At 51.4% G+C, this 14,587-nt stretch overlaps 1 protein-coding gene across 2 annotated transcripts in view; it reads left to right on the top strand.

Moving 5' to 3' along the window:
- The window catches only part of GRID1 (glutamate ionotropic receptor delta type subunit 1), a 624,630-nt gene that overhangs the window by 577,299 nt on the left and 32,744 nt on the right, over positions 1–14,587 (top strand). For both annotated transcript variants that reach the window (XM_081157434.1, XM_081157435.1), the window contains one exon: positions 4,707–4,902. In XM_081157434.1, coding sequence (XP_081013560.1) covers positions 4,707–4,902 — 196 coding nt within the window. The remainder of the gene's footprint in view (positions 1–4,706; positions 4,903–14,587) is intronic.

Genomic DNA, 14,587 nt, shown 5'->3' with positions numbered 1-14,587 from the left:
TCTTTTTAATGTATTGCTGGATTCGATTTACTAATATTTTGTTGAGGATTTTAGCATCTATGCTCATCAGGGATGTTGGCCTACAATTTTCTTTCTTTGATGTACCTTTATCTGATTTTGGAATTAAGATGATGCTGGCCTCATACAATAAGCTTGAGAGTCTTCCCTCCTCTTGACTTTTTTGGAATAGTTTCAGAAAGGTAGGTTTAGTTCTTCTTTGAATATTTGGTAAAATTCATCTGTAAAGCCTTCTGGTCCAGGGCTTTTGTTTGTTTGGGAGTTTTTTTTTTTATTACTGCTTTAATTTCACTAGTTGTAATCTGTCTATTCAGATTCTCTGATTTTTCCTGATTTAGTTTTGAAAGATTTTATGTTTCTAGGAATTTGTACATTTCACTTAGGTTGTCCAATTTGTTGGCATATAGTTGTTCATAATATGATCTTATAACCCTTTGTATTTCTTTAGTGTCAGTTGTTACTTCTCCTCTTTCATTTCTGATTTTGTTTATTTGGGTCCTCTCTCTTTGTTTCTTGATGAGTCTGGTTAAAGGTTCATCAGTCTTGTTTATCTTTTCAAAGAACCAGCTCTTGGTTTCATTGATTTTTCGTATTGTTTTTTTAGTCTCTATGTCATTTATTTATGCTCTGATCTTTATTGTTTCCTTCCTTCTACTCACTGGGGAGGATGCTTTTAAAGACATCTTCCCCATCAACGTTCTTCACCCAGAGGCTCAGTACTTCCTCAGGAGGCCTCTGCTAGGCAGTCATCATCATGGTCCACAAAAACATGGGTCCAGGCTGCCTCCCAGGGAAGTTTGGCATCCCATGCACATCCCAGGTTCTGCCTTTCTCAGATCTTCACTTTGGGCATCCTGAGATGATTGAAGGTGCAGACTGGGTGTTGATAGTGAATTGTTTGCTTGCACCTTGGCAATGTGATGGAGACAACATCTACCACAGGCATTGTACTGGGAAGAGAGGTGGGTCAATGCCATGAGCCTGCAAGCCCTGGAAACATGCTCCCTGCCTACCGTTGCTTCCATCCAGGTGTGACCGCCTGGGTGCCATCACCCATCTCTCCTTCAGATGGCCTCTCTGCTTCAACCTTTGCAAGGACTTATCAATATCCTATGAGAAGAGCTGGCATTTATTGAACATTAACTGCATGCTGGGTATGTCTGTGATCTTCCTCCACCAATACAATGAGAAAGGTATGGATTAAGAAAAGTAAGGCCTCAGACGTTAAATCCTTGCCTCAGCAAATGGCCATGGAACTTGCACTTACATCACAATCACCCAAATTGCTGAGTAGCACCCCAAAGTCTCTGATTCAGTAGATCTGAGCTGGGGCCCAGAATTTGCATTTCTCAAAAGATTCCAGGTGGTGCTGATGCCCTGAAGACCATTCTTTGAGAACCACTGGTCTAACTCAAACTCTGGGGTGCTCAGAGGCAGAATTCATACCCGTCAGTCTGATTCCAAACCTGCTGTTTTAGCTGATGTGAGTTGTCCCATGGTATGTCCCAAATGAACCACATTTTTTCACATATCAGTGCCTTCTCAGGTAATATCTTCTCTTCCTACAACACTCTGCCCCTTGGTTCTCCAGCTGGCTTACCCCCACCCATTCTTCATAGTTGATGTGTAATGTTTCCTCTCTAGGCAGTCTTTCTTTTCTTCAGAAGGAGCTGATAGTCGTCCTGTTTCCAGGGTCCCCTGCAGGACTGCACTTTAGTCTCTCTCATGTTGTTTGATTACTTCTGTGCCCATTCGCCCATCCTTAGCTGTGGACCCCTTGAAGACGCCCACCATTCAGTTCTTGCTGTATGTGCCACTGAGCCTGCCTAGTAGGTATTCAGTAACTGTTGGAGGAACAGCTGGCTGAATGACCTCAGCCAGCTGCATCAGGCACCTTCTGCTTATGGGAACCCCACCTATGAGGAGCAGCTCTCCATTTCCTGGGGGGCAGGTGCTTTCTAGCAGTTGTTGCTGAAGAGAATAGTCTGGAAAACTTGCTAAATTAAGTCTGTGGCTCTGCAGCTTTCTCCCGGCCAGGCCTCGCTAGCCAGTTGAGGGGTGTCCTATCTGATGTGAACACCTGTTTTTTGCTTCTGCCAGTGTTGGCTTGGAGCCTGGGTGGTTGGCTGCTTCTGTTCTCCTCTATCCCTCCCTGTGTCTCTCCCAAAGCTGCTCTCCGATGGGAGGTGGAGCCCCAGGAAGACGGCATCTTCTGTGTGTGAAGAGCTGGGCTCTTCCAACCTCCAGATGGCTTTTATAGATGTGTCACTCTGAGATAGGTGCAGTGCCCACCATGTGCTGAGCACATTAGCGAGCCTGGAAACTTTCCTTTGAAGAGGAACTGTGCATTTGAGATGGGGAGATCCCGCTACACAGACTAAAGGTCATGAGAAGTGATGGAGGCGTCGAGGCTGAGCCACAGGGCTGGTAGTGCAAAGATGGAGGTGTTTTGTGGTGGGAGCACAGAGCTTGGACAGAAGGGATGTGAAGCTGCCTGTTTAGCATCTAGAGATACCCCCTGAACTCTGGGCAGGGCACAGTGGTGAATAAATGGCAAGAGGAAAGAGGGACTCTCATTTCAAATGCAGATGGAGCAGAGGTTCCAAGCTCCTTGGAGTTACACTTTTAATCCACACTCATGGAAACTGCAGTGATTTAGAGCAGCTCAGTATTTAGACCCAACTGTATAATTCATCGTGATGTTTCCCATTCATCACAGCTTTGCAATTGTTTGTGTTACCAGGACAGAAACTTTAAAATGTGGGGGAAAAGATCCCTCCTTTACAGGAAATACGACGGTTACAGCCCTGGGTGCCTATAAGTAAAGGAGCATCTTGCTCCAGTTAAATATAAATAATGAACAGTAATTAGAAATATTTCTTCATCAAGTTTGTTATTTCATGTTTCCTTCATCTGTAACGTATTGAAACAAGTGCTGAGCTCTGTTTCTGGGCCATGTGGCAGGGCCTGGAGGCTCACACGGAGCCTGTCCCCAAAGCAAGAGGCAGTGTTCATCGCCACCCACCCTGTGCACACGCTGGAGGGCTGGGGTCCCGAGCTGTGAGTGCACAGGCTGCTCCTGCTCCAATCTCTGAATCAGGGAGGGAGGACGGATGCCGTGACATTGCAGAGGGATTGCTCCCAGTCCTGGCGCTGCGTCTGCATCAGCCCGGCTGCTCTAAGAGCAGAATGCACACCTCATTTAACCGCCACCGTAGCCCCTGCCACAGGCTCTGCTTCTGAACTTATTTTTAAGAGATTTGAAAACGGAGGCCCAGAGTTTAGCTACGTTGCCTGGGCCCGCAGCGCTAGTGCTGGTGGAACTGGGAGCAGGCGAGTTGCTGGACTCGGAGCCCCTGCCTGCCTCACCCTGGTGAGCTGCTGTCCGCAGTCCGTGAGACCACGCAGCCTGGAAGCCAGCGCCGTGCGCAGGTGGCCCTGGAGGCGAGGCATGGCCCTGGCTTCCCGTGGGGAGAGGTGGCAGCCGGGTCTTCAGGAAGTTTGCGGAGGTGTATCAGGTGGATGGGTAAGACACAGGGATTCCAGGGACGGGAGCACGGTGGCCTGGTGCCGTAGACAGGCACTGCGCAGGAATTCTCATTCAGCACCGGCTCTGGGGCAGTGGGGGGGGGGCATCAGCCGGAGATGGAGCCAGGGCTGGAGGGCTGGGTAGGTCAGGGGCAGGAGACTGGATCTCCTTGGGACAGTGACAGTGAGAGGTGGGGGTGATATTCTGGTGGATGAAAGGAGAGACAGATTTCAAGAATAGAAATAAGAAAAGAGCGACCAGGACGAAGCCTGGACTATTTGTTTACAATTCTGTTGTGTGTGTGACATTCTCTCAACACACTGAGCCGGGCACTGCTCATCTCGGGGCAGCCGAGGACTTTGTGCTCAGTCGTCCTTCAGGCCTGACTGCACCAGGGCCTTTCCTCTGCGGCGCTCGGCTGTTTCTGGGCCTTCCTGGGGCACCCCTTCCTTCAGCGGGGACCTGGCCTGAGCTCCCTGCTTCTCTTCCGTGTATAACAAGCCCAAGGCCCTTGCAGTGTTTTATCTTTGCCATATTTTAAATAATTGTTGGCACTTAAAAATCAAGTGATCTCATATAAAAGCCCAGATTTATTCCTTTATTGAAAAATAAATTGATAGGAGATGCTCAAAAAGTGACAGCTCGTGGAACCTCAGAGCAGCGGGGAGCTGTGGACGGCCTCCCTCTAAATCCAGTTTCTGAGTGCGTCGCCCCGGGCTGGCGCAGGGCTCAGAGGCCAGTCGCCGCCCCCACCTCGCCAGCGTGTCCTTCCCTGTGCGGTGGGCGTGGGGGTGGAGACTGCCAGTGCCCGGCCTCTCACGCTGCCCTGGCGCTCTGACCGGCTGTTTCCACAGCTAGACTCTAAGCCCCTGAGGGCAGGAGTCGCGTCTCATTCACCCTCTGTCCCTGAGCTCAGCACAGGACCTGCTTTTAGGTGTTTGGAACTTCACTGAATTAACCTGCACGAGGAGACGCAACTTCGATAGCAGGAGGCTTTGGCAAGTCGCCCTCCCGGCTGAGGGATCTGTGCAGCTGGCTTGGGCGTGGAGAGTGAGGGTCCTGGACCACCACTGGCTTGGACCTCAGGAGGCCTTGCAGCCCATTTGTAGCCTTCAGTGGGTGGCCTGGACTCGTGGTTTACAGCCTTTCTGCATTTCAGGACATTCCAGGACCTGTCCAGGCAGGCGGAGCTGTCCTACGGCACCGTGCGGGACTCTGCTGTGTACGAGTACTTCCGAGCCAAGGGCACCAACCCCCTGGAGCAGGACAGCACGTTTGCCGAGCTCTGGCGGACCATCAGCAAGAACGGAGGTGCTGACAACTGCGTGTCCAGCCCTTCGGAAGGCATCAGGAAGGTAGGCGAGCCGGCCACCTGGGCGCGTGCGCTGTGGCAGGTGCGTGGGCACGGTCATCCCCGGGGGGCGTCTGTTTTGAGCAGCCCGTCACCTGCAGAGCCTCGCATCTTCAGCAGGTTAGACGGGCAGCTCTCCCAGGCATGTGACCGCCAGGCGGGGACGGCACAGGCTTCCTGGGCCACAGCCGCAGAGGGCTGCTTGCTAGGGACCAAACATCTGTTTTCAAGGGGCCAGCGAAGAGCAGGCAGAGTAAGCCTGAGACGTGGCCCTCCCTCCCGTGGGCTCATAGGATGGTGGCCCAGAAGGGCCTGCCTGCCCCACATGGGAGCGCTCAGCAGAATAAAAAGAGAACCGGGCGGGAGGTGGCGGGAGTGAGGGCCGGAGTTCAGGAGAGGGTGGTCGCTGCGAGTCCCTGCTGAGGGGAGCCGTGCCTGGGAGATGGCGGTGGGGCCATCGAGCCCAGGATGGAGGCTGTGTTTGGGGACCCTGAGGAAGGATGGGGTTGGGAGAAGCCGGGAGAGAGGAAGGGTGGAGAAAAGCCATCTTCAGCAGTGGGTTAAAATTTGCTTATTTATTTCAGTTCATTTCCACTCCGAACTGAGTTAATCATTATTATCCCATTACACAGACGAGAATCGGGGATTCTGGGGCACTCTCCCCTAGGGTCCGAAGCCTGGGGGTTCAGGCCGAGCAGTTTGCATTTATCCGCCAGGCGTGTGGAGTCCGTGAGGAGGGAGATGGTGAGATGAAGGCGGGTGTCATGAGCATGCTGCTGGTGGTGGTACCCTCTGTCCAGGGACCCTCACCCCCGGTGGCCGCTGTCCTGTGGCCGTCAGTGAATGGCGTGAGGACGGTGCGCGCCCATGGTCAGCTCTGCCCCCCGCTGAGCAGGCTGTGTCCAGGGTGCTTCAGCCTCTCCTCCCTTCTGCCTGCTCACCACTTCTGTGGCACCTCCCCCACACACAGCCGCCATCTCTCTCATATACACTCGCTCAGACAGACTCACGGACGCTCACACGCAGTCTCACACATGCCCCTGCCCAGCCCGCCTCGGTGCCCCCCCTTCCTTCTGCTGTGATTGCACCTCTGTGCACCATCTCCCGGTTCTCACACTCTGACACACTCTCCCACATGCTCGCACACTCGTGCACACACACCTGCGTTCCGTGTCCCCAGCCTTGCTGCAGAGCGCGTTGGATAGAGGGGGCAGTCTGGGGAAAGCTTCAGGGCCACGGGGGCCACCAGCCTGCTCCTCATGATGACAGGGGTTCTCAGAACCCTTCCCGCCCTCTCAGGACAGCCCACAGCCCAGGGAGAGAGCGGAGGCCTGGGTCCTGTTCAGGCCCGGGGCATGTTCAGGTTGAGTGTGGCCCCTGTTCAGGGGACCGTGCAGCGACTGGCTCCGAGTTCTGTGTGGAGTGAGAGCCCGTGGGTGTTCGTTCCCACACTGCAGTGAGCGCAGGGTGGCCCCTTGTCATTCAGCCACTTTGAAAGCAGAGTGTCTGGTTCTGATGGATGACACAGGTGGGTGTGAGTCCCAGCCCCATCGGACACAGGTGGGTGTGAGTCCCAGCCCCATCGGACACAGGTGGGTGTGAGTCCCAGCCCCATCGGACACAGGTGGGTGTGAGTCCCAGCCCCATCGGACACAGGTGGGTGTGAGTCCCAGCCCCATCGGACACAGGTGGGTGTGAGTCCCAGCCCCATCGGACACAGGTGGGTGTGCATCTCAGCCCCATCGGACACAGGTGGGTGTGCATCTCAGCCCCATCGGACACAGGTGGGTGTGAGTCCCAGCCCCATCGGACACAGGTGGGTGTGAGTCCCAGCCCCATCTGACACAGGTGGGTGTGCATCTCAGCCCCATCAGACACAGGTGGGTGTGAGTCCCAGCCCCATCGGACACAGGTGAGCAGGAGTCCCAGCCCCATCTGACACAGGTGGGTGTGAGTCCCAGCCCCATCGGACACAGGTGGGTGTGAGTCCCAGCCCCATCTGACACAGGTGGGCAGGAGTCCCAGCCCCATCTGACACAGGTGGGCAGGAGCCCCAGCCCCATCTGGCACAGGTGGGTGTGCATCTCAGCCCCATCGGACACAGGTGGGTGTGAGTCCCAGCCCCATCTGACACAGGTGGGTGTGAGTCCCAGCCCCATCTGACACAGGTGGGCAGGAGTCCCAGCCCCATCTGACACAGGTGGGTATGAGTCCCAGCCCCATCTGACACAGGTGAGCAGGAGTCCCAGCCCCATCTGACACAGGTGGGTGTGCATCTCAGCCCCATCGGACACAGGTGGGTGTGAGTCCCAGCCCCATCTGACACAGGTGGGCAGGAGTCCCAGCCCCATCTGACACAGGTGGGTGTGCATCTCAGCCCCATCGGACACAGGTGGGTGTGAGTCCCAGCCCCATCTGACACAGGTGGGTGTGCATCTCAGCCCCATCGGACACAGGTGGGTGTGAGTCCCAGCCCCATCTGACACAGGTGGGTGTGAGTCCCAGTCCCATCGGACACAGGTGAGCAGGAGTCCCAGCCCCATCTGACACAGGTGGGTGTGAGCCCCAGCTCCATGCCCACCAGCTCCCTGAACTTGGCACACTGCTCCTCCTGCTGGGAATCTTGGGAGTCAGGTGAGGCCCAGGCAACTCTGGGGTCTCTAGAAACTCAAAACATTTAAAAGTTCATGTTACAGTAGATTTTGAATGTTTACATCTAACCAAGTGGTACCTTAACAAAAGTAATAAGACGTAACATAAATGCTGCTACTCCCGCCTACAAGGTTACCGAAACCCCTTCACCCTCAGGACTGTACAGGCTGGCACTTTGACCTTGAGCACTTGGTTTCCCTTCCTCCCTGAGGCTCTGTGGCCGAAGGTGACCTCATTCGGAATAATGGATATGGAGTTGATTTCAGGCCTTTCATTAGTATGACCGGGGCCAAGTGGCCATGGAGGCCCCTTCTCTGCTCTGCTTTGTCTCTCATGGAAAGCCAGTGCTCCTGCCCACATAGGATGCTTAGGACGATTCACGGCAACAGTGCTCCGAAGAGCACTTGTTAAAGAAGAAAAGGTCTCTGCTTTTGACTTTATTAAACTTCTATTTATTACAAGACACTTTAAAAAAATTAAAAAGCATGTATCACAAAGGCTTACAAAGCATATAACTAGTATAGGATTAATATCAAGATTATAGCAGAACATTTACAAATCAATAAGAAAAGTTCCAACAATTTAATAGAAAAATGGCAAAAGGCTTGCTCAGGCCTTTCACAGAAGAGACAACACATATGGCCAATAACTGTGTGAAGAGACATTCAAACCATTAGTGATCCAGGAAATGCACATTGAGCCCGTAAAGATATATCATTTACCACCAGTTAGGCTGGCTCAGGGTAGGCGGGGAGAGGGCAGGAGTGACGGGTGGCTAACTGCCGGCGGGAGCGTGCTGCGCACACCACCGTGGAGCAAGTTCGTCGTTCTCTTATGCAGGGGATTTGCACACCCTATGACCCGGCAGTTCTATCCCATGTATCCACCCAAAATAAACTTCCATATGTCTGCCGGAGGCAAGGAAGGCCGTGGGGGCCTTGCTTATGGAGCCGAAAGCCTGGGAACAATCCAAGTGAGCATTAACAAGATAAAAAATGTAACTGGCAATGAAATGAAACTACCACAGCTCCCGGTAATAGTATGGATGAACCCAAGCAGAGTAATAAGGAGCCATGCAATTTCACATGGTCCACTAATAGAAAATAACTTGCAACATAAACTCTTTTAAAAATATATAAAGCTCACTCCCCCCCGCACAGTGATGATGACAAGGCTCAGGATTAATGAAACTCACACCCCCCCACGGTGATGGTCACACAGGCTCAGGATGTGAGAGACTCACACCCACCCACGGTGATGGTCACACAGGGCTCAGGATGTGAGAGACTCACACCCACCCACGGTGATGGTCACACAGGCTCAGGATGTGAGAGACTCACACACCCACAGTGATGGTCACACAGGGCTCAGGATGTGAGAGACTCACACCCACCCACGGTGATGGTCACACAGGCTCAGGATGTGAGAGACTCACACCCACCCACGGTGATGGTCACACAGGCTCAGGATGTGAGAGACTCACACCCACCCACGGTGATGGTCACACAGGCTCAGGATGTGAGAGACTCACACCCACCCACGGTGATGGTCACACAGGCTCAGGATGTGAGAGACTCACACACCCACAGTGATGGTCACACAGGGCTCAGGATGTGAGAGACTCACACCCACCCACGGTGATGGTCACACAGGCTCAGGATGTGAGAGACTCACACACCCACGGTGATGGTCACACAGGCTCAGGATGTGAGAGACTCACACCCACCCACGGTGATGGTCACACAGGCTCAGGATGTGAGAGACTCACACCCACCCACGGTGATGGTCACACAGGCTCAGGATGTGCGAGACTCACACACCCACGGTGATGGTCACACAGGCTCAGGATGTGAGAGACTCACACCCACCCACGGTGATGGTCACACAGGCTCAGGATGTGAGAGACTCACACCCACCCACGGTGATGGTCACACAGGCTCAGGATGTGAGAGACTCACACACCCACAGTGATGGTCACACAGGGCTCAGGATGTGAGAGACTCACACCCACCCACGGTGATGGTCACACAGGCTCAGGATGTGAGAGACTCACACACCCACGGTGATGGTCACACAGGCTCAGGATGTGAGAGACTCACACCCACCCACGGTGATGGTCACACAGGCTCAGGATGTGAGAGACTCACACCCACCCACGGTGATGGTCACACAGGCTCAGGATGTGCGAGACTCACACACCCACGGTGATGGTCACACAGGCTCAGGATGGTGGTTGCTGGAGAGGGAGAGGCAGAGCCCTGGGAGGGGAGAAGCCTGAGGATAGATTTAAGTCAGGGTCTGTGTGAGCTTTAGGCTCAAGGTTGTTTTTTAAAAGTTTTTATTTCTCATTATAATAAATAATAAATGTTAATTAAAAATGATGGCCATTTCTGGAATAAAGGACGGGTGTCCGGAACCCGGGTTGTGGTACGTGGGAAATTGCTGAGCAAGAGGTGACCACTGTTCCCCCGTACAGGCCCTGCAGCAGGGGATTCTGTCCTGGGTGCCCCACCGCGGTGACCCGTCCTTCCTGCCAGCGCCCCCTGGGACGAGGACAGCAGCCCTTCCTGGGCCTGCTGAAGGGAGCAGGGAGAAGTTTGTAAAGAGGGGCGAGTTTTATTTATTTATTAGGAGACCCCAATACACAGGCATTTCAGCAAACCTCCCTGGCACTTGGTAAGCTTCAACAGACACTGCCTTGCAGTCTGCCTGAGCCGAGACACAGACTGGGGTGGTAGCCGTGTCACCCGTTAGCTGGCTACCCTCCATAGCTCCTGGGACTGAGGGACCAGGGGGACAGCTTTCAGGCTCATCTCTGGATATCTTCCCTTAGGGAAGGGACCTTCTGGTCCCCAGGCAGAAGGGAGAGGCTGCCTTCATTCCCCTCAGCCTCCTGCCCCTGTCAGACCTGAGGAAACACTGAGCCAAAGGCTGGCAAACTATCATCCAGGGCCTCAGTCTGGCCCACCTACTTTTGTCAATAAAGTTTTATTGGAACACAGCCAAAACCATTCATTCACAGTTTTCCTGCTACTTCAGCAGACTCGAGCAGTTGTGACAGAGACAATGAAGTCCCCAAAGTCTAAAATATTTATTTCCTGGCCCTTTACAGAAAAATATGAATAGTGGTGGTCTGGGAATACTGGCTCTAGGTCTCTGCCATCTGAAAGCGCATGGGCATGTGAGCAGCACATCGCCTGGCTCTCACCTTCTGGCAGGTACAGGCTCTGCCTGTGGCCTGTCCTTTCCTGTCCTGTTCAGGTCTAACTCTGGTGGCCCGGAGGCTGCTCCCTCACTGCACTGACACCCAGCTTCATTCCTGGCCTGGCCTAGTCTCCCCTGAAATCTGTGGAGCAGTCTGCATACCAGGCACTGTGCTGGATGATCTTCGTACATCATTCGTTTCATCCTGGACAGAGCTACTTGCTTAGTATCATCTCCACTGTGTAGAAGCGGGACCTGCGCCTTCGAGAGACTAAGTGGCTTGCTCAAGGTCACCTGACTGAGGAAACAGTGGCAAGGTCATCAGAGTCTCACTCCCGCCTGCCCCTCCCAAGGGTCACAACCCCATTTCTGTACCTCAGCGTGTCTCCACCCCCGGGCATAGTCCTTACCTATGCTTTTATTTTCCTTTCTCTTTTACATCAAAATAGCAAGATATGTGCCTGGCTCCCATTTTTAAAAGCCTCAGCTCTCCTCCCATGTGTCATAGGAAGTTATTTAAGTCTGTGGTTTTATCTTATGATTTCCAAACTATTAAAAATATCAATTAGGGAAAATCTGAGATGCAGAATTGAGCTGGCACGTGGTTCACCTTGATATGATAATAACTTTGTTACATGAAATTAGACTTTAATGTTTGTGGGATATTTCTCTTTAGCTCATCAACTCTATCAAGTAAACATCCAGCACGCCCCAGTTTCTGTGTAGTCCCAGGCTGCCTTGCCCGTGAGTCAGACCCAATACTTAATAACTGTCAAGTAGAATGCAGTGTTAATAGTTTACATGTCAGTCGTCACTGCTCACTGAGGTCTTTGAATGGATACACAAGTAGTTTGTTTCAGACCCTGATGCTGGAGATAGTATTTTTCAGAGGGAAGTAGCTTTTGAGTCCACCAGTCCTAACAGAAGGTGGTTTTTTCCACTCTGTAAATATTGCTGAGGTCATACGGTGCAAATGCGAAAGCAGGAGGAGATGGACTTGCAGGCCTTACTTTCCTCCACGCTGACCTGGTGCGTGCCCTGGGCCAGGCCGTGGCGGGCATCGCCCGCCAGCGCTGTGTGTGTTCCTTCCCCTCGCTCTGCGGCACACACTCCCTGCTGGTGGCAGGACCGTGCTGTAGAAGAAAGCGTGGCCCAGAAGGACTGCAGCCTCATGGGCGGGCAGGACCTTTGAGAGAGGAGGTGAGGAGGTGCCCTGGTTCCGCGCGTGCTGAGCAGGAGGAAGAGGCTTCGTGGGGCGGCACCTTTTGTATTTGGGGGGTGATCAGGAAGGCTTGGCCAGCTGATGAAAGGGATCCTTGGTACAGGTCTGGTAGCCTAGAGAAGGGACTGACCCAAACTAGACAGCCCTGTGCAGCGGAAAGCAGCGAGGAGCTGTGGCCTTTGGGCCTCACGCGCTAAGCAAGTTCTGCCCTTTCTCTGCAGACCGCGGGCTCCACATGCCCCCTCCCTCCTCACGGGGCTGATCGTTCACCTGCATGTCTTTTGTACTTGCTCCAAAGGCACCCACGTCCATTTTGGAAGTTGGAGAGTCTCTTCTCTTTATTCAGTTACTCACTCACCACTCAAGAAATTAGTTTGAATAGCGTCTGCTTACGAGTTTGGTATTTAAGTTCCAATTTCAACCTGATTTAATCCATGGCTTCGGTGCAGTGAGTCCCCCTAGTTGAGCTCTGTGAGCCCCGAGAAGGCCGCCGCGATCTGTCGCGGGCTCACCAGCACGTACGGGAGGAGGCCGGTGTGGCTTGTCGCACAGGGTTGACATTCCATGAATGTCAGCACACTGCCTCAGTACCCACTCGGTGTTAGGAAAGGAGACGAAAGTATGAAGACAGATATCGCTCCGTCTTTTTATGAGGCATATTTGATGTACAATAAAATGCACATATATCGTTAATTTCATGGGTTTAGACATTTGTGTACAGTGATGTAATCACCAACCAAAACAAGGTACAGAACATTTCCCCACCTTGAAAAGTTTCCTCATGTCACTTTCTAGATACTTCTCCCTCCTCCCAGAAGCAACCACTTACAACTCCCAGCGCCGCAGACCGAGCGGACCTGCCCTTGCAGAGGGTGTGATATAAAACATGCGCATCTGTGCTTAGTTTCCTTCACCCAGCAAACTCCCTGAGATTTATCTGTGAAGTTGTGGCATCGGCACTTAGCTCTTTTTTTCCTTTGAATAGTTCATCCCATTGGATGAACAAACACACATTTTGTTGCCAATTTATGGCTTTTGGAATAAGTCTGATCATTTTTATAGTCTTTTCTGGAGATATGTTTCCATTTCTCTTTGCTAAATATGAAAGAAGAATCCCCAGGTCATAGGGGAGTTGTGTGTTGACCCCTGTAAGAAACGGCCGCACCACCTCCGCTGTGGTTCTGCTTTTCACTCCACTGGTAATGGCCAACTTGTACATTCCGCAAGTTCCCGGTGCTGGACACCCTGGCCAACGCCAGTGCTGTCAGCCTTTGTGTTTATTTGTGTCCTTTGCACCAAGGATGGCCAGCGCGCTTTCATGTGTGTGCTCATTGGCCGTCCAAACGGCTTCTTTCTGGAACCGGGTACTCAAGTCCTTGGTTAATTTTTACTGGACGCTTCATCTTTTCCCTGTTGATTTAGATGCATTTTTAAAACTATTTTATGGACATAGGTCTTTGATGAAGTGTAAGTACCACAAATATAATTCCCAGTCCGTAACTTGCCCATTGATCTTCTCAGTGGTATCTTTTGAGGAGAACACTTCGATTTTGATGAAACCTCATAGATTATTTTTTCTTTTCCTTTTATGGCTGATGCTGTTTGTGGTCTGTCTAAAAAAGTTTTGCCTACCCCAGAGTTGAAGTCTCTCCCAGAAGTTTTTTTATTATGTATATGTTGCATTTAAAATTGTTTTGTTTATGCAATAAAGAGGAGGTTCCGGCTCCCTCTTTCCCATATGTACATCCATCAACCCTGCACCATTTACTACAATGATGTTTACTTAACGGATACACTGGATGCCTTGATTAAAAATCAACTGGCCATGTAAGTGCTGGTCTAATTTTGGATTCTGTATTATGTTCCACTGATTTATATACCTGTTCTTATGCCAATACAAGTGTCTTGATCATGGTAGCTTTATAATCAGTCCTTAACTTTATTCCTTAAATCAGGTAGTGTAGGTCTTCCAACTTTTTTTTTTTAACCAAATTTGGGCAATTTTAGATCCTTTGCATTTCCATTTAAATTATAGAATCATCTTGTCAATTTTTTTAACAAAACTTGAGATTTTGATGGCTATTACGTTGACTCTATAGACCATTTAGAGGAACTGATATCTTTCCAATACTGAGTCTTCTAATCCATGGGCACAGTTTTTCCTTTTAAAACACCAACTTTGACATTATTGACTTTATCTGTTCTATTTTATTGATTTCAGCTTTTAAAAAAATTTTTTTCTTATGTCTGTTTACTTTGGTTTTAATTTGTTCTTACCCCTTCTGACGTCTTAATGTTGAAACTTTAGGTCACTGATTTTATTCTTGTTTCCTTCCCTAGTGTAAGCATTTAAAGCTATAAATTTCCACCTATGCCCTGTGTTAGTTGACGCCACGGATTTCTAGAGGTTGCGTTTTCATTATCGCTCAGCTCAAGATGTAAAGCATCAGCCTTAGCTGTTGTCTTCGAGGTGCCCTGTGGGTTCCGGAGGACAGCAGGTGGCTGTGATTCGGTGGGGAAAGAGCTGTGGGACAGAGCTGGGATTTGTTAGCTCAGGCAGGCTGAGGAAAGCCTTCTAAGGTAGTCCTCTTATGCACACACAGAAAACTGG

This window comes from Miniopterus schreibersii (genome assembly GCF_964146895.1).
Source record: "Miniopterus schreibersii genome assembly, chromosome: 14".
Taxonomy (NCBI): domain Eukaryota; kingdom Metazoa; phylum Chordata; class Mammalia; order Chiroptera; family Miniopteridae; genus Miniopterus; species Miniopterus schreibersii.
Note: the sequence above shows the minus strand (reverse complement) of the source record. Positions and strands in the feature narration are given on the sequence as shown.